The sequence below is a fragment of the Lasioglossum baleicum genome, chromosome 2, assembly GCF_051020765.1.
Source record: "Lasioglossum baleicum chromosome 2, iyLasBale1, whole genome shotgun sequence".
Taxonomy (NCBI): domain Eukaryota; kingdom Metazoa; phylum Arthropoda; class Insecta; order Hymenoptera; family Halictidae; genus Lasioglossum; species Lasioglossum baleicum.
This window is the reverse complement of record NC_134930.1, coordinates 15,097,902-15,122,478: the sequence shown is the minus strand read 5'-3', so window position 1 is coordinate 15,122,478 and position 24,577 is coordinate 15,097,902. Positions and strand designations below refer to the sequence as shown.

At 47.6% G+C, this 24,577-nt stretch overlaps 1 protein-coding gene and 1 long non-coding RNA gene across 3 annotated transcripts in view; one reads left to right on the top strand and one right to left on the bottom strand.

Moving 5' to 3' along the window:
* The first annotated feature begins 1,003 nt into the window (after nt 1–1,003).
* LOC143219154 (uncharacterized) lies at nt 1,004–8,230 on the top strand. Its single transcript, XR_013011249.1, has 2 exons — nt 1,004–1,592; nt 3,766–8,230. It is a non-coding gene; the product is annotated as an uncharacterized LOC143219154 (long non-coding RNA).
* Svp (COUP transcription factor 2) overlaps nt 5,722–24,577 on the bottom strand; it is an 85,507-nt gene continuing 66,651 nt past the window's right edge. For both annotated transcript variants that reach the window (XM_076444948.1, XM_076444940.1), the window contains one exon: nt 5,722–8,607. In XM_076444948.1, coding sequence (XP_076301063.1) covers nt 8,333–8,607 — 275 coding nt within the window. In that variant the 3' untranslated portion in view covers nt 5,722–8,332. The remainder of the gene's footprint in view (nt 8,608–24,577) is intronic.

The following is a 24,577-nucleotide window of genomic DNA, read 5'->3' as shown; positions in this document are numbered from 1 at the left end:
TTTGACTAATGAGTTTGCCAATCACTGATATAGCTGGTAGTTGCTCGCCGAGGGAAAAATTGAACGCGTCCATTTACGAGTTTCAACTGACTGTTTGCTCTCCGAGAATGTTTCGTGCAGCTTTCCGCTAGCACTCTCAATACACCGTGTGTACACTCACGAATTTGACTCTCGAGAGTAACTCGCGATAGTTATACTCTCAGATGGACACGTACCTTTATACAATATGTATAAATCAGCGACGGAATGTTACGCTACGAGCTAGTACGATTTTCATTTAATTTGCAGACTAATCATATGGTTTCCTCTACAACAGCGGTTTCCAATCTAGGAGGTACCAAAATTTGTGAATGAAAACTTAATTTTCATAGACAGCTTTCAAAACGTGTCTATATTATCATATCTATTAAAAAAATAAAAGGTAGGGAGACGCGGAAATTTTATCGAGGAGTCGTAAGGTTCAAAACCGCTCAACAAGAAAAATTTAGTAACAGACAAGACAAGACATAATTAAATTGTACATTATATTCCAAAATAAATTTTTTATTTTTGAAAACTTATTTTCCTTCACTACTATCTTTCGAAATATGACGAAATTGTTGAATTCGGAGAATCCACGGACGAAATCTTCTTTCCCAATGAACGGCCTCGCTGGATTTAGGGAGTCTAGACGGAGTAGCTAAAATTTGATGCGCTGAAAGTTCGCAAGAAGGCGATCGAAAGGTCGGAAATGTGTGCACGCGCGCGCGAGTACGAGCACGAATGCGAACACGAGTGCGAGTGCGAGTGCAAGTGCGAGCGAGCATGTAGCGACTCCATGGTTCCGTCGTTCCATGTATCGGGAGTAGCCGGCGAGAGTGGTTATCACGAGGCAGCGATTGGTACTGCCCTCTGACCCCTTCGAAGCCATAGCTCCGCCTCTCGCTTACGCGCCGCGACCTACGTACTGCGCGCGTTCAAAAATCTTTCCCCATTCTTCTCTTTCCTTTTCTTTCGGGTTTCTCGCGGTGCGACGCGGGTGGTCTGCTGGTCTTCTGGTCGACTAGCCGCGAGCTTTCGTGTCACCCCGACACGAAAGGGGGACCACTTCCGTTCCTTCTCTGCTGTTTCTCGCGAGCATCGCGACTATCACGAGCATCGCTGCGACGCGCGATCAGCGATCCGCGACGTATCCATTACTAGGAGCCAACGAGACGACGGCTGGATAGAGTTATAACAGTTTATGGCGGATTGACTTAAAAAGAGGGACCAAGACTATCGGCGAGCGAGCCGCTTAGCCCCTGCAAGTCCTGTCGTGTCTGAAAATAAAAGTTGGAAAGCGTAAACGAAACCTACAGTTTAACCGAAATTCTAACACGTGCGTTTCTCTTATCGAGCAAACGATCGCATCCGTTTAACCGTTTCGATGTGGCTGTGCTTTTCGCCAATGTGGTTCCGTTCACGCGGACACTCTAATCGCGAATGAGACGCTACTTCATGCAGGCTAGTTACGTCGCGAACATACGCTGGTTTTTTGCTGCTATCAAGAAGACACGCGAAGCTGGAAGCGACCCGTCGACATTGTCATTTCGAAGGATAGCAGGTGCTTCCAGGTACGTTCTATCCAGCCGCGAAGAGCAATACAAAAGAAGAAAAATAATAAAATTACGAGACGAGAAAAATCGAGAGGGTTGAATGGATTCTCCTGCCCTTCGACGACTCGACCGACAACTTTTCAATCCCGATACGCCGTGTTCGAAATCGTGTTCGGAAGATCGTTCGCGAAGAAGACTCTTCTGTCCGTCGCGTCGACGGAAGCCGGAGCGGAAGAACAAAGTCGTTGCGATGTATGCGTGGGTCGCAAATACCAATTGAACAACAACGAACGCGCATTACTTCATCAAGGAACGGAAGGCTCGGGAGGTTTACCGGGGCGCGTTCCCTTTGATCGTCGGAAACGGGCACGGGCGCGGGGCATGACCGTATCATCGAAGCTGTTCGAACGCATCGATCATGGGAGTCCTTATAAGCGTACAAACGTTGATAGATTACGCGGTCGATGCTTATCGTTTTTCGAGAAACAATTTTCGAAAGAGTGTCGCGGCTCGTTTCAAAAACTTATTTTCGTTCTTCTACGTACGATCTTTTTGTTCGATCGACAATATGCCAAACAATGACCTTCAAGCGATTTCAGCGCAGACGTTGCGTCCAGCCATAAATGGCGAACGCGTACGAGTCTTTGTAAGCGTAGATTGACCGACCTCGAACATGAAACGGAGCGACGTGTAACGTCGACGAGATACGATAGAATTCGATGTACGGCGGATGTTCAGAACGGGATACGGGAATCCAAAGCGGTGGCCGAAAACAGAGGCCGAAGCCGGGACCCAAGATCCGCGACCATATCTCTTCTACGGGAACGATAAAGCGGAGAAACACGGCGATTTGAGAGCAGCAAGTTTCGGCGAAGGGAGGGCGCAACTGGACCCGCTCCAAAATCTCCTTTCCGATTGTGGCCTTCGCCGTTTTCCAGCGTTAGCGAGGCGCGCGACTCGAGGGGCCGCGACCGCAAACTTTCCACGCCGGAAATGGCCCTCGGCCCACTGGTCGGTGACACGTGAGCCCACCGATAACGTTTCCGCGCGACGGATCGCCGAACTCTAGCGAGCTCTCTTTTCGAGGTGTCGCGTCCCGAGCCCGATTCGTGCTCGATCGGTGAAACGCGAACCGTTCTCGTCCGCGTCCGGTCGAACCAGCGTCGTTTACCGTGTCGAGAAAAGAAGCGGAATGTTTGAACGCCGGCCAAATCACGCATCGAGAGCCCGAAAAAAACTCTTCTTCTCTTCTCCGGGTCTCTCTCGCGCTTTCTCCCTTGCCTCGTTTCGCCTGCCAAGCTAGATTTATCGAAATTCTAAGCATCCGGCTCTGGCCCGACTGCGCGAGACGCTCCGCTCTCGCCGCCCATGCCCGGTGGCATCGCTCGCGATCTTGCGCGACCCGCTCGGCCCCCCGTCTCCTACGGTTTTTGTCTTTCCGTACGCGCCAGCTCGGTATCGCTCTCCTTTTCTCTCTCTCTCTATTTCTATCTCTGTCCGTCTTTCTCTACGCCGTGATTTATCCGCGATTTATGCGCATTTCGCGGCGACTCGCAACGCTGTTTACCGCAGACAACCAACGCGAACCAACGACCGCGACAAACCGATCCGACGGTGCGGAAACTTCGACAAATATCTCGATCCGTGGCCGTTAGAGCCGTTACCCGCTGTCCACCGCGGGTTGTCGACGACCATTATGTTCAAACGAACATGTTGTCGACGTTACGCTCTTAATTTATGGCAACTTGGGCAAATGGATCCAAGCAAAAGGGGACCCCGAACCAAGATCCAAATTCTACGTTTTCCTCATAAAGTTATTTAGTTGGGGTTAGGGGCCCCGAAATTCTACTTTGCCCAAGACCCCAACTAGTTACAACGCGCTACTGCATCTACTATTCACCTGCTTTACGCTGCTGGCTCCACTTTAACATATAAGTATACATAGTTATAACTAGACTAAGACTTTCCAATTCAATCGTTGGGAAGTGAAATTAAATGAAAATGTATTCCTTCTTTCAATAATCTGAACAAGTCGATGATAATGTAATAGCATACTTAAATTCGTTTGATGTCTTCACAGTTTCGTATTTCTCATACTTACTCATTTTTGCATTTATGGCATCTGAAAACTTGCAAAGAAATCTAGAACGTAAAATTCGATGGAATTACGTACGATTTTTATTTATTCCAGATCTATACAAAGGCTTAATAAGTCGCTTAATAACCATAGCAGTTGAAGAAGCGACGTAAAACAATCGAACAAAAGAAAAAGATCTACGAAGGCTACTACCATTGAAAATAATTTTTTATTTAATCCCACTTTCTTTAAAATTTGCCTACGAAAATTGAAAATTCCATAAACATCCGCGGTCCAGTTACAACAGCCTCTTCGAAGTCCGCTCTGCTCAATGGTCCTTGCTATACCAACAGATTGCCAGATTCGATGATCGAGTATGCTTGATCGGCAGTTTTGGTTATCGCTGTATCAACCAGCTTCGGCTTGATAGGTAACGGTTGTTATCGCTGCACGACGAACTCGCGAGAAGCGGAAGATTAGGCGAACAGATCGGTAGAGGGGCGCGGCCAGTCTCGAAGAGGAGGAGAGAATCGAAAGGAGAAACGAGTCGCGTTCCTCGCGGAGGGTGGAGGATGGATGAAACGAGGGAGCGAGGGCACGCGGGGTCGCGCTCCCAGACGCAGCCGTCGCCCGTCGTTGTCGCGTCGAGCCGAGCCGCTTCGGCCAGAAATCACTGTCGCGTGTCGGGAAAATTCGCTCGGCGATTGTTTATGTTGAAACACGCTCGTGCAGGAATCCCCCGACTTCCAAGCGAGCAGGGTACGAGAAAAAAAATTGGTCCCGTTTGTCTTCTCTCGGTGTCTCCCTCTGTAGAGATGGGAGCTACCCGAACAAAAGTATATATTTATGTTTATCACACTGAATTTGGCAACATGAACTGTTGGTTTGCGATCGTTTGCTTACGAGAAAATATACAGTGTTCAGGAAACGAAATGGTACTACGTTTTTTTTACGTGTGTGTGTGTGCCGAACATAGATTTCTTGGATAACTTCTCCAAGCGTAAACGACGATCCTGGGTAAACAACGGTGCTAAGCGGGAAATTGTTGTATTGTACTAATGCTATTCCATACCTGAGAATGATACATCGAGTATCATAAAACCCAATTTAAACACCCCACTACCGTAATTTCTCTGTAGCGCGATCGACCGCCCAAGGGGGAACCCCCTAGTAGTGGGGATAAATAAGTCACATCATCCGCATAGCCCAGGGGTCGGCAACCTTTTGAGTCGGAAGAGAGTCAAAAATTACAATTTACAAAATTTCAAAGTTTTTAAAGAGCCAGAAAATTTTTTCTTGCTGACAATAAATAGTACTCGCATAAATAAAGTTTTTTGAATGAAAAAACTAATCTATTTATTCATAAGAAAAAATATCTATTTATTCATATATAAGTAGTGTTTTTCACAACAAATTAGATAATATATATGTATATTGTATATATGTATGATACATACATAACTTTGAGAAGATAATTCGCTTGTAACTCTTTTACTTGAAACAACAAACTATACGTCACAGCCAAAGCACTGGTGAAGACGCCAAATTGTCTTGCGTCGAAAGCGAATTAAAACCTACATAGAAAAATCCGACGACAGCGTCATTCGAGAGCTTCCGACGGACTGACGACAGTGACGACGCGTGTCACGGGGCAGGGGTGCGGTGAAAAGAGAGTACAAGTGGCTGAGAGATAGAATCGGTGCCTAATCCTCGTTAATCGATTCAGAACGATTTTTAAATGTTTCTTTTTTATAAAATAAATAATATTTGCGTATGGAACTAAAGAGCCGCAGCTTTACATCCAAAGAGCCGCAGGTTGCCGACCCCTGGCATAGCCGAAAGTCACATGAATCGCGGGAACAGTGTAACTGGTACCCTTTCCGGGACACCGGAACGAGAGTCCTGCCAGATCCTTTCTACGCGTACTTACCGGAAACTATTTGTTCCTCGCGATTCTGCGTTCTCTGTAATTCCTCTTCATTCTCGTCATCCAACTCCAGCTCAATTTCTGCGTTCGCAGCTCCGTGTATTCAAATTCGTATTCGTACTTGTAGAGTTATCATAGTCGTATTTATATTTGTATTTATATATATAATATATGTATATATTAATTATGTACACGTTTTATACAAAAATGGTTTCGCACCTTTATACATAACTTTGTATAGATATCTTTTCGGCCTACGTACATCCAACGATAACACGATTCGCGCTCGATATAATACAATTGTTCGGTACGAGGAGCGATCGTCGTCTCGATCGCGAAGTTCGTTCGACTGGTACGCGGCGCGCTCGTTTCCGGTCCTGTCCTATATGTATAATCGAACGCGTTCGATTGCGACTAACGATTCGCTTCGATCGGATCGGATCGGATCGAATCGGGTCGACGTCGCGCCCCTCGCAGTGATACGCGGACGCAGTCTCCTCGCAAACGATCGCTGCTTAAAAATATTAGAAATATCCCATATACCCCTAAGTGGTTCTCTAAGTAACTAGCTCGACATTGCCACATTTATCGTAACGTAGTATTCAAACGTAGTGTTTTTCCGCTTCTCTTACACGATCCGTCGTCCTTTTCTCGTACAACGCTATACAACGCACCGTCTTCGGAGGTATATTGTACAGTATTTATAGAGTAAAAAAAAGCACCGTCTCGGAAAACCGGATTCTAGTTTTCTCGGCACGCGCTTGTACGCGCGTATATTTCTATATCACATTGCGTTCGCCGACTCCGCGCGATTCCGCGATTACGCTGTTCCGCCGAACAGAGAACTCCCCCCCGGAGACCGAGCGACGAGCGACGGGCGACCAGTCGCTTCCTACAAGTAGATACAAACCTACGCTCCCGAAAGAAAAATATATGTTTACCCGCGCGTCGTCACGCAGTCTCCGAGAGTCTCCGGCTACACCGCGTCCACCGGTGAGTGCGCGCCTAGACCCTATCTTTTTTTTTATAACGTTTCGAAGAATATTTCAAACTTGCGTCGCGAGCGTATCGCGAACGAAGGAACACCAGCGCCTCCGTCGAACGATCTAGCCTCGTCGAGCGTCTCGTCGGCGAAGACCACGTTCCGCGCTCTTCGTCCGAAAATCGACGATCGTCCCGAGCGCGGTAAAACAAAATAATTCTCTGATAAATAACGCGACCGTTCGGCTCTCTATCCTGCCTTTTTACGCATTCGCTCGCGCGCCATCGAGAGTCGTGAAGCCGACGGGTCGGGTTCCGTCCGATCCCTTGCAACTTGAACATTCCCGGTATTGTACTTCGATTCCGTGTATCCATTCACGGAGGTTATTCCACCGTGATAGAGTGATAGAGTGAACTGCCATCTTCTCGGCTCTCGATAGCGCTCGTATCGTCGTCCACGCGAGTAGTACGAACGGAGGGAAGAAAAACACAGAAGGCTCGGCCCAATAACATTCTACATAATAATACGAAACGAAGTAACAACGAAGCAGCGTCGGTTCGCGGACGACGACGTAATCTTGCGGATACGGCGCAAGGAAAGATTTCGGAAAAGAGAAATGAACAGATCGATACGAAATAACGAAACGAGACGGAAGAGAGGACGAGACGGACGGCGATACGGGACAGTTTCTTCGAAAGCGACGTATCGTGTTAAAGTCGGCGACGAATCGACCGATTCGAAACGGCTTCGCGCTTGGAATAGGATGGACGAGAGGGGACAGTGGTGGGAAAGGGGGGGGGGAGAGAGAGAGGAGAGAGAAAGAGAGAAACAGAAATTCTTGAGAACGCGGGCACGCACGCGGAGAACGAGACGTCGAGACGAATGACTAAGAGTTTCGGCATGACTCGACTAGCGGCAATTACACGACGCGGAGATCGATGCGAGATTACCGACGAAAGATCTTCCAGATCCAACGCCGTCGATTACAAATGCTAATTTATGATTTCTTCGCGCGACGACCTTCCGTTGTCCCTTCTTTCGGTCTCGTTCCTTTTTCTTGTTCGCGGTCTCGTTCTCGTCTCGCTCTGTCCCGTCTGCTCGTTTGCTCGCGTAATCGACGAGAAAATGCAGCGAGCTGTCGCCTCGTGGGCCACTGGGCGAGCGCGCGATCGGTTCGCCAGAAAGAGATCGAGCCGCGACGGTCGATTTTCGGACCCGAGGTCGAGATGCCGGTCGTTGGCGCCTGCTCGACTCGGCCCGGGGTTCGATTCGGCCGGTCGAGCGAGCGACGTCTTTATCGCGCATCTTCCGTTCCGTTCACTCCGCCCTTCTTTTCTTTCGAACCCGTTTCTCCGTCACGCGTCTCGTCATCCTCCGCCCACTTTTCGCTCGACCCTCTCGCGCACCTTTTACCCGTGTGGTTAACGACACCGCTCGATTCCCTTCGACCCTTCGCCTCGCGCTCGACTGCGCGCCGATTCGCGCTCGAAATACAGCTTCCGAACTCGTCTAAAAAATAGTCGCGATCGGTTCGTTGGTCTTCGAGATTCGTCCGTCCGATCGTCGTCGATTTCTACGCGAACAGCGAACGAACCCTTCCTTTCTCGTTCGTTCTGTCTCGCGGCCGCAACGCACGGTTTCCTAGATTTCGGCCGATCTCGGCTCCGAACTCGCTTGCGGAACGATGCTCGACGGTCGCAGCTCGGTCGGGCCGCGGAACGAGACGGAGAGCGACAGTATTACGCGGAAGCTAGCTGTCGCCAGACAGAATGTCACATCGTGGACATGTACGGCCAGTTGAAACTGCTGCCGCTCAACAGCATGTCCCTGATCAGCGTCTCGATCGGCGTCTTCCCGACCAACCGGACGAAGAACAGCTGCTCGATCACTTGCGACGACACCGTCCTCAGCGACGGCAACCGCAGCAACAGCTTGCCGAACCTCGTCGGCTGGTTCGGATACTGTGTCCTGCAGTACTCCTCCAGGGCGCACTGCGACTTCTCTTGAAGGGACTCGATGTGGGCCACGTCCGACAATCCGCACGCGTCTGAAACAGAATCGGGGAAAATCTTTTAGAACGGTGTTCCAACATGCGATGATATGGCGACATCGTGATCCATTTATGAAAAGCATCGAAAGAAATTTGCTGCTGTCTCTTGTGATCGATGTGGAAAGTTATTAAGAATAACGCATCTGTATCTTAATACTGAAAGAGAAAGTATATTTTCCTTTTTACGAAAGTTGGTTGCCTGGTCAGAGGTCAAGCTGACTATCGCTGGCATCGAAAAAAAAGGAACCACAAGGAACAAGGCGCCTCCTCATTGGCCATTGTCGTGGCGCAGTGTGAAAAGCTCATATTCCGACAAAAGTAAAGATCCTCGGTCTGATCCATCGCGAGGGTTGCGAGAGCGAACGTACTAGGTTTAATACGAGAGTATAGTGGAGCGGCTAGGTATGCGTAGCGCAGAGGAGGACTGCTTTCTCTTACGAATTATAATGTATTTGGTATGTAATCCAGTAGATTTGTACCCAGATTGGATGCAGATCGAAGTTTCGATCATCCAGGATCAATAGTTGAGGAGTTATGGTCGCTTAAAGTTGAGTATATTTCCAGTTTCTTGACAGGTAAGGGCGCCGCCATATTGGTTTGTAGTGACAGTCTCACGTCGCTTACTGATTTGATTAGGATTAGGTCGAAGTGGGGCAGCAAGGTAAGCGGCTCGCGGTCGTCACTACAAACCAATATGGCGGCGCCCTTACCTGTCAAAAATGCTCAACTTTAAGCGATCATAGCTCCTCAACTATCGATCCTAGAGGATCGAAACTTGGATCTGAATCCGCGCCGGATACAAATCTACTGCATTACATACCAAATACATCATAATTCGTAGGAGAAAGGTACTAATTTTGAGTCCGGTAAAGTAAAGTTTACCCTAGAGAAGAGCTGTGCGGTGATTTTTGTTTCCACGTGCGCCACTATTTTCTCATCAAATCCTTGCTATCCTCGATCTTCGCCGCTCCACTATATCCGTGCCCTTATTCTGGAATTTTGAAGACACGCTTCCGCGCCGAAATATCCTCGCGACGCGACACGAGGCGACGTTCGCGTTAATGGTTAAAAGCGCGCGTTGCGGTTAAAAAGTTTGTAATCAAGGTTCGCGAGAACGGCTGTCGGCCGGCTGCCGTCGGAAGAGGAGCATTTTAAGGGACGACCGACCGGGGTTGCCGCGAAAACCGCCCTCGGGCAACCAGACACGCAGTCGAATGAGACTAGAGTCGACTCCTGCTCTCTCCTCTGCTCTTCTCCGTTCTGCTCTGCTCGGGGAGCCATTGGAATGCGTGCCAACTGGAGAGACGCTGCCCGTGCAAATGTCGGACTAATCATACGGGGTATCCCTTGATTTCACCCCACCGCACCGGCACACCGGCAACGCGTGAAACCTTCCGCCTTCCTTCGCTTTGCTGCTCACCATTGTTTTGTCACCCACGCGGCGGATAATACGCCGTCGCCTCGCTCTCTCGTCATCGACGCGCCCCGAACCCTCCTAGGACGCTGTGCGCGCAATCTAACCCCAGATTATGCGGTTTTCGAGACTACTCTCGCGACACTCGATCGACACCAATCGTCGAATGTGCACGATATTCTCCAGCAATTAAAATGAGATTTCGTACACGCGATTTCGAATGTCCATTATACATGTAGCACGCGTTTGCCGCTTAAACCCTTGCGTAGTCAACCGGGTACCCATTTACCGTATTTCTTTCAACAATTTGCTAATGTTTCTCTAAAAAATATTACAAAATTTCTCTGAATGTCCATTCATTACCCGCTAATATATTAATTTAAAGTCTTATAATGAGAATTTGTGTAAATTAGTGTAAATAATGTGTAATGTAAATACAGAAAGGTTTTAAATAATCTATACATTTTGGTTGACTACATAAGATAAGGGTTAATCAATGACAAATGTATTTTACAAAATTCCAGTACATATTACGACCGCCTCGCTTTGGTTGTCGATCAACCTAGCTATCTCTGGAGTTCGTCCCCCCGTTCCTTCTGGTTGCTAGCCCTCCGCGGACCACGAGGTCCCTTCTAGGAATGCAAATCGCGTTATTCCCATGCGTACGCGTAATGGGCTATTACGCGCACGTGGCGGTCCCGAAGGAATTCGACGATAGCTTCTATCGCCTCGGCGCGGCGCGCCGAAGTGAAGCGACGAGACGCGACGCGACAACACAAAGAGTAGACTGTGGTCACGGCGTAGAGACCTTTGTTCGTTCGACACGGGGATTTTTCATCGACCGGTTCGATGGCTCGCATAAGAGAATACACATTAGTTTCGTTTACGATCGACGAGGGTTCAATTAAAGCAAACCGCAAGGAATCCGCCAACGCGCGACCAATAAACAAACCGTCGGATTGGCTCTCCGATGTCGTCAGCACCAATTCACCGCATCAATTCGAATAATGCCGTTGAGTGGCGTTTCTGCTCCTCGATCCCTTTCCCCTTCGCCACTCGATCACGATTTCTCCTACCCCATCGCGTCCCGTCTCGTTTCGTCTCATTTCGTCTCGACTCGTCTCGTCTTGTCCCGGCCCAGACAGGCCGCTCCGTTCCGCAAGCGTCAACCGGCTAAATGCTCTGGCGCCTCGTTGACCATCGTCACCGTAAATTGACCGATTTTAAACCGCACCGACTCCCCTCTGGCGCGGCGCAGTGTTTGTCCTCGTCGTAGTCGTATCGACGCCGATCCGAACGTATTCTCGCGAGCGGACGATCCGCGAATTTCATGACCGCGTATCGACGAAGCTTCTTCGTTTACGCGACGCGTCGTTCCTTTCGTATTTCCGTTCTGTTTCGCCGTGGACCGCGAGGGATTAATCGTACACGATGCAGCTTCGTGCGTGCGTTCCGTTAAAAGTTTCCGCGCGGAAAGGAAACGAACCGAAGACGGTTCGCGAGGGAAGAGGGTAGTTCGGTGTCCTCACGGCGATGGAACGGAGCGAACCGAGCGAACCGAGCGGAAAGACGAAGCGAGGCGACGAACGAAGGCGAGGAGCGAAGAGAAAGACGGTGGCGGGGATTCTTTCATGCCCTTCGGAAACGTCATATAGCTGTCGGGTGCCGCGGAGGCAATATTTCACGCCGGTAGGTCTGCCCGCCCTCCTGCCCCACCCGGCCCCACCGTCGTCTTCACCGTCTCCACCGCCGCCGCGCCGCTCCATCCCAGACTCTTCCTTCCAACACTTTTCAAGGAGTTTTTACGGAGTCTCTCGATCTTTAATCACAGCTCGACCTTCCATTGTCGGTGACGTCACCTCCGACTCCGAAAGGGTGTTTGGGGGATGCTTTGTGTCGAGCACCGTCGTGATCCCTCTCCGTGTCTCTCCTCTTCTCTCCGCTCCACTACTCTCCCCACCTCGCCTTTCCTTTCTGGTCGCCTTATTTGTACGCGCGAGCACCGAAACGCTCGCTCGCGAGACTCCTCTCCCCTTCGCCTCGTCGATTCCTAAAACCGCCCCGGATTATCGCGAAAGAACGCAAGGTAAGCCGATCCCCGAGCCGAGTCGCGTCGCGTCAAGCCGGGAACAAATCGATCGCGTCTTCTGAGACGAATCCGCGGATTCGCGGATTCGAGGCGATAGTCTGGGTATCGTTCGTCGACGAGCCAACCGGTAAATTGCCACGGAAAGTTCATTCGGTTTTTGATCAATGCGAGCGATGCGGGATCGGAGAACCTACTTTTCAAGTAAACGAATGGCACGGTTAGGGTGCGGATATAGTGCAGCGGCGAAGATCGAAGATAGCGATGAGGTGATGGCAAAATCAACCAATGTAATTAAGTGCGACTGTATGTACATAGTGGAGCGGTGACGAGAGAATAGCGGTGCACATGGAAACAAAAATCACCGCACAGCTCTACGCTCACCTCGCCGTTCCACTATAATCTCCTACTTACTCTGATTGCTCGACTTTAACACTAAACCCACCGTGGCCGGTCAAATAACCGGTTTAATATTTTCCACTTCTCAATTATTTAAATTATGAAGTTGTTTACATGCAAATTGATTCGATCGATTTCTTTATCCAAGCATATAATGTAATAAAACGTTGCACCAAATCTAAATAGAGCCTTGTCATTTTTACCACGTTTTTATCAGCTCGCTTTCTTGTCGGTCTGTTTGTTTGTCTGTTCGGTACAAATTTTGCTATTGATTTTAAACTAACTCACGATGAGCCAGAGACTTGAAATTTTAAACATAGCTCAGGACTGGATGACAATGCAATATTTTTAAAAAATTTTTAAAAAAGCCTATGCGTTTAGGAGATATAAACTATTAAATTTAACTGATACACCTCCCCGTGCGACGCTCGGTAGTGCGTGATCGCGTTCAGCGATCCCCACTCCGCGCGACAGCGCTCCCTACTCCACTACACGTTCCCACTTTGCCTCATTCACACTCCACTGACCCGCTTCGCACCGAAGGAGCTCAGTGTGCGTTCGAACTCCGTGCGGTGTTTGCAAAGTTACTGCGTATTATTATACTATAATGTTTATTTGCCAAGCGAAAGAACAGTTATACCGAGATTCTCCGTGAATCTTTACCTTTGACATTTTACCACGACGTTTGTTTTCGATATGACGCGGTCGCAATACCGTCTGAAATGTCTCTGTTATAGTTATAATCTCATCAAAATGTTTAAAATCGATTGAAAAATTTCACACACACAAGACTAAAAAGCAGAAAATCATTTTTTAAATAAAAATAAATTTTTAAAACATACCACATTTTTAAAACGGACTAAAAAGTGTAATATAATTTTTCCTAGCTCCATACAGATTCCTAACCTCGTATAGATAGTCCTGAAAATTTGTGATTGTGAATTTTGAATAGCTATGAAAATACTTGTAAGATTTAAAGCGAAAACGTGGGGCGCATGCAATAGATAATTGAGGCATGTTCACCTAAATCACTAACAATTTTATTCCACTGCAAATGATATGAATTGTTGTGCGAGTTTTCTCAACGGCAGCTACTCTCTACGCTCCTTACGTTTCCCGTTTTAAATCTTACAAGTATTTCCATAGCTATTAAAACTTCACAATCACAAAGTACGGGGTTAGAAATCTGTATGGGGCTAGGAAAAATTATTTGATACTTTTTAGTCCGTTCTAAAAACGTGGTATTTCAAAAAAATTAATTTTCATTTAAATTACAAGGTAAAACATTTTAATCGCTTTTAGTGCTCGGTAGGTTTAGTGTTAACATAGGTATAACAATTTATTCTGTTCAACGCTCCTTACTGTACCAACTAAATGCCAAATCCGATGATCGACTATGTTTGGTCCACTATAATCTCGTACTTATGTACAATTAGACGAGAGAAAGTTTGCGACGCGCGTTTCGTCGTCGACGGAGAACAGTCGGAAATAACGAGTATGAGGCACCCGATATCGTAGCAATAAAATCAAAACAAAAGAAATTTACTTACAGCGATGCTACAGTCAACGACGAGATGCCTCGCAATCGAATCTCGCATTATAATGGAAAATGCGAGACATCTCGTCCGTGGTAACGAAGGGGTTTCAGAGAAAAACTTTCTTTAATGGTACGAGACAGCTGCTGGCTCGTGTAATTACCGGAATCTACCGAGGATTCCCGGCCGTATGTTCACGGAATCGCCCTCGCGACGGTAATCAACGGTTTGATGTACTCGTCGGCGCCTCTGATTTCCGCTCGGAGGAAACGGACGGGTACCGCGACGTCGGAAAATGTCGCGCGAACAGCGACGACCGTCTTCTTCGGATGTTCACAGATTTCGAAATTTGCGCGGAAATTAGAGAAAATACGTCACCGCGAGATTCGAGGAAACACGCTGATTACCGTAACAAAGCTTGTGTTTGGGGATCGGAAGCACCTCGGCCGTATCGCTGGTACGCATCGAAACAACGCGACGCGCGTGCCTCGCACCAGCAGTTCGCAGCTGCTGCTTATGGCACCGGCGACACCTATAAGCGCCCGTTTAGGACCTATATTGTCGCGTCAACGACGACAATGCCAATCCCATTAAGGTATTCGGGGCTAAACGTCGAGCCTTCGAGTCTGACAACCGGCTAACCCAAACTCGGGCCCGAGACCGAACCCTTCCCTTGTTCTTTCGCCTTTTTGCCCATCCTGTTCGAGAAGCGAGAAAATAGTAGCGTATTTTGTCCTTGCATTGTTCGATGCTTCCCTCTCGAGTCGCACGAATCGTTCTAATGACACCATACGTTCCCGGAATCGATATTCGGAATATTTACATTTCGCGCAAGATCGTAATTGCCGAGATAAAGGAACAGAAAACCTTTATCTCGACAAACTATCGTCGCAGCACGGCGTAGTATGTATCCCAGCGTTTAATAGGGACTATTTGAAATGACTCGAACGGAAGGTCCGACGTTGGGCGTGTGCGACCCACGCGGTATGAAATGTTCGATACCGAATCGATTGCCGGATACGTATAACGATTTGCTTTAGCGTCGTGATAAGACGACGCCGAATTTCTCGTTCGCGACGACTTTCCGTCGAGATTGACGCGGCGTCGCGTCGACGGGAGCCTCGATACCGATGCTCGAGGAGAATCGTGCAGAGAGAGTGGCCGCGCGAACCCTCTCGAACGGATTATGACGCGCGAAAAGTGCACGACCTTTTGTCTGGCGTTACCCTCGACGACACGAGGCGAGGCGCGTCCGATGCGGTGTTGCGCGGCGTTGTGCGGCGAGGCCAGAGACCGGGGGTAATCCTCTAACCGGGCCGTTACGCCGTTGTTGACATTTAGCCCCCGAGGCTGTTCTTGAAACCGGTCCACGGTGTTACGCGCGCCGCGCCGCAGAGAAGGTGCGACGATCCAGAAGAAGGATCGACCCGGTCCAATGCGAGGGAAGGAAAGAGACGCGCCGAAACGAGTCCGCCTATTCTTCCGTTTCGCGGGAACGGTCACGGACGACTAAACGGTCGATGCGAGAGAGAAAGAGAGCAACAGGAACTGCGACTCGAACAGAAACGTGAACAGGAACAGGAACAGGAGTCGTGAGAGAAGAAGGGGAGCTTCTGCGGCCAGGAACTTGACCTTCGCTGTACCTGCGAATCCTCGATCTACCTGTGATCGCGAGGTGCGAGTTCGGATAGGGGCCGACGTCAGATCGGGAAAGACTAACACTGAAGTCTGTGAAATCACTGATCTAGGACAGAGAGAGAGAGAGAGTTACAACCCTGGGCATTTGTGACAGAAACCCGAGCGCTTTGAAACGCCTCCTAGGTTAGAACGTATCTCTGGTTGTAAGGAAAAGCGCCGCATGTTAAAAAAAGTTTTTAAAAATTTGAGTTTGTGCATTAATTGAGCTTTAGAGTACAGGATTTACGCATTTACCAGAAAAAAAGGCCATGAAAACAAATTCGAAAGGCTCCGATGACCGATGTCCCGTGTTCAATTCGTACGCATCAAAACTTTGAACGGCAATATGAAAGTGAGAGTATATGTGACATGCGACGTTCTTCCATAACACTAAAGCTACCATCACCGATCAAAATGACCGGTTCCAGATTTTTTATTTTACGATTATTGATATAATAAAAATAATTTCATAAGAAATGATTGTATAGATATTTTTACTGGAGCACATACTACAATAGGAGCTGCACAAAGTCTAAATGAAATCAATCTTGTCGTTTTTATAAGGGAACATGTACCAGTTACTTTTAAGCCTCGGTAGGTTTAGTGTTAAAACCACAGGTATATGTAGCTGTAACGAAATAAAAAAATAAAACTATTGTACTTATGATTTATCATACACTACGTTCTCAGGAAAGAAACTCTTCTATCGAGCCCAATTTTTTGATTCAAGCAATGAACTTTCATGAATAAGAGATTCCCCCATTTGTTCGATGATCTTTTGCCAAAAACAATAAACAAAGAAAATATTTTATTGATTAAAGTTCATCACTCGAATAAAGAAATTCAGTTTCATTTCACCTTAAAATACCGAAATCACTTCCTTGCCAACCCAATATGTTATGATGAGCTATGAAGACGATTCTCAATACAACTTAATTTACAATCAATTCGATGGTAAGAAAAGCAAACATGAAAATATCCAGATTATTGTAGAAAATTACCTTCGACGATCCCGAACCCGCTAAAAACTATGACAAATCGGGGAAATCTAAACGCACGACAGTCCTGATAAAAAACGAGTATAGTCCTCCAGGATTTTCTACATTTTCCATAAACGAAAGTCGGATGCGAACTACCGATATGCCCACGACCTTTCGTGCTTTGCTCCTTGCGAACCGCTCCCAAAGTTTCGACCTTTTGGCAGGCTCGCGAAGCCGTGACCGACCAGCGAACGCCCGGTAATCCGCGCGTTTACGGCATTTATTCTCGACACGGGATTATCAGGTATTCTGCTGCGTTCCGCGTCGCATACGTTTTCCCTCTGCGCCGGATAAGCGAGATCGTTGTTCCCGCCGCTTTCGTTAAACCGTTGCAACGCTTGTCACCAGAGGTGTGCGGAAACCCGAAAATGTTGGGACGCGTGGAACGAGAATTTTTTGTTTATGTTGATACGTTCGTGCTCTGCGAATTAAAACTCTGTTTTGCTAGAAAAAGAGTTTTTTATGCCACATCATCTTTAGTTTCATTATTACATACTGAAGTTGAGAATCCTTTAAAAATAACAAAATTTGGAGCCATAGTTATATTTCGACTGCGGATCTTTATGCAAAATAAAAATGTTCTGTATTAATTGTGGGAAGCAGAAGTAAAACAAAAATTGATTTCATCCCCTAATGACTTTGTTACATTAACAAAAATATTACAACGCTCTTAAATTTTTCCAATCTTTTACTGCTTTATGTTTTACCCAACATAAATATTCATAAATGCATAAAGATCCGCAGTCTAGTCATATTTAACAAGCCTGAATACCAAGTTACGAAATGTTGCTCGGTTTCCCGAAACTCCCGGAAATGCCGACATTTTCGAGACCCGAAATAGTTTCCGACTCGTTCCGAGGTCGGGTTCGCCACATTTTTCGGGTGTTCGCACATCTCTAGAACGATGTCATTGGAAATAAAGTAATGTAAAAAAAAGTGTAAATTATTTACCGCGGAGCATACAAGAGAAAGCAGGGTGGTCTCGAGAGGAATTGCGCTACACTATGCCACGTTATGGCCCGCTGTGGCACGCGGCGTTTCGGTCGCGGTCCCTCGATAAATTTGCTGGTTACCGTAAACAATGCGACAACAATGTCTATTACGAGGGCGGCGCTCGATCGGCACCCCCGGCAATTAATTGAACAGAAGCGCGCGACTTCACGTACCAATTAATAGCGGAAATCGTTGCAACGTGCTGCACCGGAACGGCTTTTCGAGCCGGCACGCACGGAACAATGTTTCGAAAAATTCTTCTGGATGTTTCGTCGATCCTGCGTCTTTCGTGCGCGAGCAACGTTTCGATGGGCGGACAGAGACAAAGGGGAAGAAAGAGAGGGAGAAGGATAGACGAAGGTGAGAGACGATAGACGACACGGTGCGCGCGCGGTGGATCGCGTGGGCGCGTAATATATTCTTGGGATAGACAATGTGCCGAGCACGTGGGCTATAGAAGCCAAGTCGACCGGACCCGGGGCCCCATAATGAAGCGTTGACGCGAGCATAAAACGAGCGCCGCTCGAGACAATGGAGTGATTGAGCGCGGGTAACGCCAAAGGGTTGCCCGCCGTCAACCCCGGGGTGAAAATGTCAGTAACCAAATGTCAGGCCTCGCCTGCAGCGCGCTCTACAACCATTCTCGTTCCCGCGCGACCTCTCCCGTTCTCTTCCTCTCTTCCTCCCACCCTCTTCGCCTATCCATCTTCTCCGGTTTTCTTCCGGCTCTGCTCGTTCCGCGTCGCGTCGGGTCGAGTCGAGTCGCAACGAGACGCGTCGTCTCTCGCAGCCCCTTTCATCTTCTTTTCGTTTCTTCCGAGTTTCGAGAGGTTTTGAAAGGTCTCGGGGAGGGTTGTCCGAACGCTTCGAGAGTTAGGCGCGCGTCCGATCGAGCCGCGCCCGGAACTCGTATCTTCTGGTTGTCTGGCGAAATCGAGTTTATCGCCCGGGCGCGGCAGACGCCAATTTTAAAGGCTCCCTCGTCTCTTCCGGCGATTGTCAAAGCGGGACGCGCGAGAACGTAAACGTCGCGAAGATACTTTGCCCGCGCGACAAAGGGTTGTCCACCCTCGCTTCGCGCCTTTCTCACCCTCCCTGCAAGATAACTCGCCGAGAAAATAACGCGCATACTTTATAGCCAGGAAGTATCTTCTCTTCGCGCCGCTGCGATCCAGAAATTGCTTTCTCCGGCGCTCGCGAGAGCAATGCCATTTTCGGCACGACTCGACGGCGACGCGACGGAAAGGAGAACGAGGACGGAAACGGGAATGAGAACGGGAACGTTTCGTTTTCGAGCGGTTCTTTGACGGGCCGCGCAACACCTCGCTACACCGCGCGATGGGCCAACTCCTCTGGCCTAAAACGACTCCGAAATATTGCGGGTTTTTCCGTGCCGAACTTGGTCACGATATCTCCGAGATACAGTGTTTTAACTAGGGGTGTGCGAGTACCCGTAATTTACGGGCTGAGCTAAACTCGATTCGATTGTTCGAGCCGGGTCGAGCGTTTGATTTTTTCAAGTAGCTCGCATTTTTGTCAAACAGTTCGTCGATTTCAAGTAGCTTGGAAAAATCAAATGTTCGACTCGGCTGACAGACCGAGTAATGACTCGACTCGAAATTCGAGTACTCGAATATTATTATTATTATTATTATTATTTATTATGCACGGATCGAGGTCCATTTACAATAGAATAAAGACTTACAATAGAATAAAGACTTAACATAAATTACTAAGAAAGGACATGCATAAAAGAAAGAAAAAAAAAACTATTGGTATAAAGGTACTGATATTATATGAGTTAATCCTGCGTAATTTTTTTTTGAAAGTTTGCAACGACCCATTAAAATAGTCAATACTATTATATAGAGTGTTGGAATTCGCAATAATTCGATTTATAGGATTTGTTAATCCATATGTAGATTTGCATTTACGTGTTTGAAAACCTGCTCGAGATCTCAAAGCACGTTCAGGTGCGTAAAAATTGATTTGCATAAGGAGAGAGGTACAATCTATATGGTTATTAATTAAATTAAAAATAAAGCTCTGGTCGGATACTCTTCTGCGAGCAGACAATGTTTCCAGGTTGACTATGGTTAATATTGTGGAGTAATCGTGATCAAAGATTGACATAGGATTATTAATCTTATGAGAATATATCGAGTCCCTTCTGAGGCGCCACTAAAAATTGCCGTACCATTATTCAAAATGTTGTTTACGTTATTAAATATATCGGCATCCAATCAATTACTAAACATTTAGCTATTGTATGAGGTATCATACCAATTTCATATCCATAGTATTTCAAAAATCATGGGGAATGGAAAAATTCTAGATCGGAAGAGATGTTCAATTTTCCAGTTATAATAGCTCCGAGTGCAAAGGGTTAAATATCACGTTTTGGCTCTCCAATCTTCGCTGGGCCTTTTCTTTGATCCTTCTATCTTTCGGAAAAAGTGTAAAAATTCATAAAGTCATCGTGCATTTTGATTTTCTACAAATTGATGCGGTATGCCGTGTTATTTTTAAGATGTTTATTGTTTTCCGTGGCATTTGCTGTGTTTGGCACGGTGTTGCACGCGCACCGGAAACCAACGGTAGCAATTCGCGATCTTAATCGAGCGACTAGACGATCTGGTTCCTCTTCGTCGAGACGATCTAGAAGGAGCGAATAGTCGACGACAGACTCGGCATCATCGGGAACAATCCCTGGCGAAGCAACGAGTCGTTCTAGAAGTTTTCGTCGCAGATACGTGTAGTCGTTCGCGACGATAGCGATTAGGAGAATATTATTGTCCTTCATCCGATTCTCATCGACTTCGAGACATTTTCGAAAATCCGACTCTGTTCGTTTGTAGTCGTGCGGAGGTGGTGGTTGTTGCAAGTCGTTGAATGCGCCTCGATGCGCACTACACCTCGCAGAATAGAAAATCAGTATTAAACTCGAAAAGTAACCTCGATCAAGAACAACTGTGCACATGTATACTAACGATGCAAACGCGTTCAACGAGATAGTGTCCGATAGCGATTCTTCGCGATAACTTCTGAACGGGGGTGTACATCGGCAGCTCAGCGCAGCGAAAGAAACGCGATATCGCAGGTGACGCGAAGCAGATGGTAGCCGGGAAGAAAGGTCGTCGTAGCAGTCGCGGATCGAAATTGTCCGAAGGTGCACGATCATTCTAGCTAACTAGCCGCGGTCGAAGAAATTGTACGCTGAGAATCGCGCCGGTTCTCCTAACGCACGCGCTAAGATGTCTGGTTGTCTGTTCTCGCGAGGAAGGTAGTCGAAAATCCGCGGAAAGCTCCCGGATTCAACGTTATTTATTTGTTCGATGGTGGTTATTATCTCTGCCCGTAAAACCACGGAACGAGCAAAGTGGCGAGGGAGCGGAGGGTGTATCGGAGCACGGGGCGACATCCCTTATGCCTCTAGGTTGCGACCCCTGCTGTTGCGGCTGTTGCGGCTGCTGTCGCTTCCTGGGGGAGCCGCGCGACCCCTCGTACTTGGAAAATAATTCTATTAGGTTATATCGCGGTCTGCGCGAATGACGCGAGCGCTCGCATTCGCATTCGCAGTCGTAGGTCGCACTCGCACAATCGCGCGACCGCCCGCACGCACACAATGCGCTCGAGGCCGGTCAGGGTGTCTGCGGTTTGTTACGAGTAACCAGGCCCTAGTCGTGGAACGAATCCGCCTCGGGCGGCAAGCCGCTTCCTCCTAGATTGCCAGCGAATTTTATTAAGCCCCTAATTACGTCCAATCTATCGCGTTACCAGGCGTCCGTGGAAACTTGCTCCCTCGCTCTCTCTCTCTCTCTCTCTCTCTCTCTCTCTCTCTCTCATTCTTCACCTCGCCCTCTGTCTTCTGGGAAACTTCCGAATCGAACCAACCGATCGAGACACGAGACAATCAAAAATTCCAATCAATGCGGAAACAGTGTGATCGTTCAACGTTTTACCGATATTAGCTAATTTCGCAGGTTCAATTTCGCTCCTCCCTGAGAACGCTTATACTTGAAGACAGAGTTGGGCATTAATCGATATTAAAATCTTAATCAAGATTGATTGATTAATGTGTACGATTAAAAGAGTAATCATTGAAAAATCGGCGATTGATTCAATCGATCGATGAAGTTAATCGTCAATCGTTGATTGAAAGAAGAAATCGTCAATCGTGAATTGAAAGAAGAAATCGTCGAAAAATCGGCGATCGGCTATCCGTAAATTGTAATAAAGAGGGAGATAGAGACAGAGAGCGGAGATGGAGAATTGACAGAAATATATCGCACCAAAAATTCATACAGTTTTGACATTAATCAATTATCCGATTGACGATTACAGTTGCAAGGAATGTAATCAATAATCGCAATTAACGATTAATAGGTATTTAATCGTTAACCGCAATTAACGACTAAAGTAGGAGATTAATTGTTAGTTGCGATTAACGATTGACGTAGAAATTCGTCAATCGTTGATTAAATTGTTGCCCAACTCCGCTCGAAGAGAATGAAATAAAGTTGGTCTTTGGATCATTGGAGAAACGAGAACACTCCCTTAAAATACACAACAATCTAGTTTAGGAATCTCGAGAACATGGGCCTGAAAATTTTTTCGACGCTACGACAACAATCTGTCGTAGTCTGGTTAAATGCGTTCGTGTAACTCGTACGTGTACACGTACGTGGACCGATCGGTGCCTGCAGCATCGATGCATCGAGACCACGCAGGACGAATTTTTCTGAAGGTTTCCGGTGCGCGCGCACGGTTTAGTCTTCCAACCCTCGGTAGGTATTCCTCCTTACGTATTTCGGGTATCCTTGGTGCGCAGGGTAGTGGGTGGATGCGTATGCTGGGTGCTCGGCAGTATATCTCGGCCGCGTATAAATCACCGATGGGCGGAACCGACATCGAGAGACACCGTAGAGGTTGGAAGGAAACCCGTCTCTCGAAGCAACGCCTGGTTCGATTTATCGCGGGCCGAACGCAAAGAGATTCTCTCCTACCTCGAATCTTTTCCGGCAAAGTCGCGGTTCACCACCGGTAATCGCACTCGTTCCCTACCCGCCTACTCGCTGTTCGCATCTTCCTATGGAGTCAATCCCGCTGAGGGACACCATCGTTCTGGACCATCGTGGACCATTGTCCTAGATAACCTTCCGAATCTACCGGGTCTGGCCTTCCAACGAGATACGTTTATCGCGTCGCGATACATAATTCGAATTAACGTTCGAGACGCACCCCTCGTCGTTCATGAACAATTTTAACCGTCTCTCTGGCTGATAACAACGAAAATAAGAAGTTGACAAATGGAAATTTCCCAAAGGTTTTCTAGGCGTGCTATCTGCGATGTTTCAAATTTTTCGAAATATTGCATACTCTTATCTTTGAAAAATCAATAAAATTTCACGAATTTTTTCCTTCATTTGTTCGAAAAATGTATGGGATCCAATTACACCCCTGTACAGGTTAACCCTTGTGTAGTCAACCGGGCAAAATATTACAAAATCTCTCCGAGTCCATTCTTCACTCGCTAATATATTAATTTATAGTCTTATAATGAGAATTTGTGCAATAACATGTTAAATACAGAAAGGTTTTAAATAATCTATACATTTTGGTTGACTACACAAGGGTTAACATCAGAATAGCAGTACACAGAGAGAAGGATAATCGTCCTCTCGTTCCGCAAAATTTCCTTCGACGACGAGGCATCTTCTTCGTAAAAGGTGCGAACATCGTCCAAGACAACTAATTCTGTGTCTCGTTGTTTTCCGATCGCTCGGAGAAGAACCGTGCGGAAGAATGCTATGGCGAGCGAAAAGAAACTTCAACGTAGAAAAGCAGGCGGTGAATGGCTCGAAAACTTGCGAATCGTTTCCCAGGCATTTTTGCGCATCTCGATAGAACGTCATGAACGAGAGGGCGAATAAACTCAACTATCGGCGCAAAGGAGCGGCAAGGGTCATCGACGCGATGCGCGACGGTGCAACAGCGATATTCGCGCTGCACACGGTAATGGTAACGGTATTGGCGATTGGATATTGGCAATGGGTAGCGGCTCCCCTCTGTTTCGGCGTGTTCCTTCTCTCTCTCGCGTCTTTACCCGCTCGAGGAACTCTGCAAGTAATCTCGATTATCGCTCGGCGTACAAGTTCCGCGCGAGCGCGAGCGGCGTTATCTCCGCGAGACACGGGAAGACACGGCGAGGCTCGACGAGGCTAGGCGACACGGTAGGGAACGATACGGATTATCGGCAGGCGGCTGTTTACTCGAAACTCTGCGAAAATCTTTTCTCCGCTTGGTCTGGGTCGCAGACCGTCGCAGAGTTTCGAAAGAATCACGAATCCGGGAAATTCGGCCTCGATCGTAGAGAGATTCACGAGAGATTCTGCTCGCGATCCTCGAACGACGAGGACGAATCTCGGGAAGGGAGCAGGAAGCGAGATCGAGCAGTCGCTTCTATCGAGCCGGCCGTAATTACGCGTCAATTTTTCCGATGGCTCGCGCGCTCGGCGTGTCTCCTTTCTCTTTTTCTCCTTCTCTCTCTTCTCTCTTTCTTCTCTTTCTTTTCTCGTTCCATCGACTCGTTCGCGTTTATCTCCGATTCTATCCCTCTCCTTTTCTCGGCTCTCCCTGTCCCCCTCTAACTATTATTAGCGGTAATGCATGCCATTAGCGTCAAGGTTCGTGCGCGAGAACGAGGAGTCGCCGTATCTCTCTCTCTCTCTCTTTGTCTTCTTCTCCTTCGTCTTTCTCCGTCTTCGTTCGTCTCTCGATATATTCGAGGGAATCCGTGGTTGTATAAGTTGCGCGTACATCG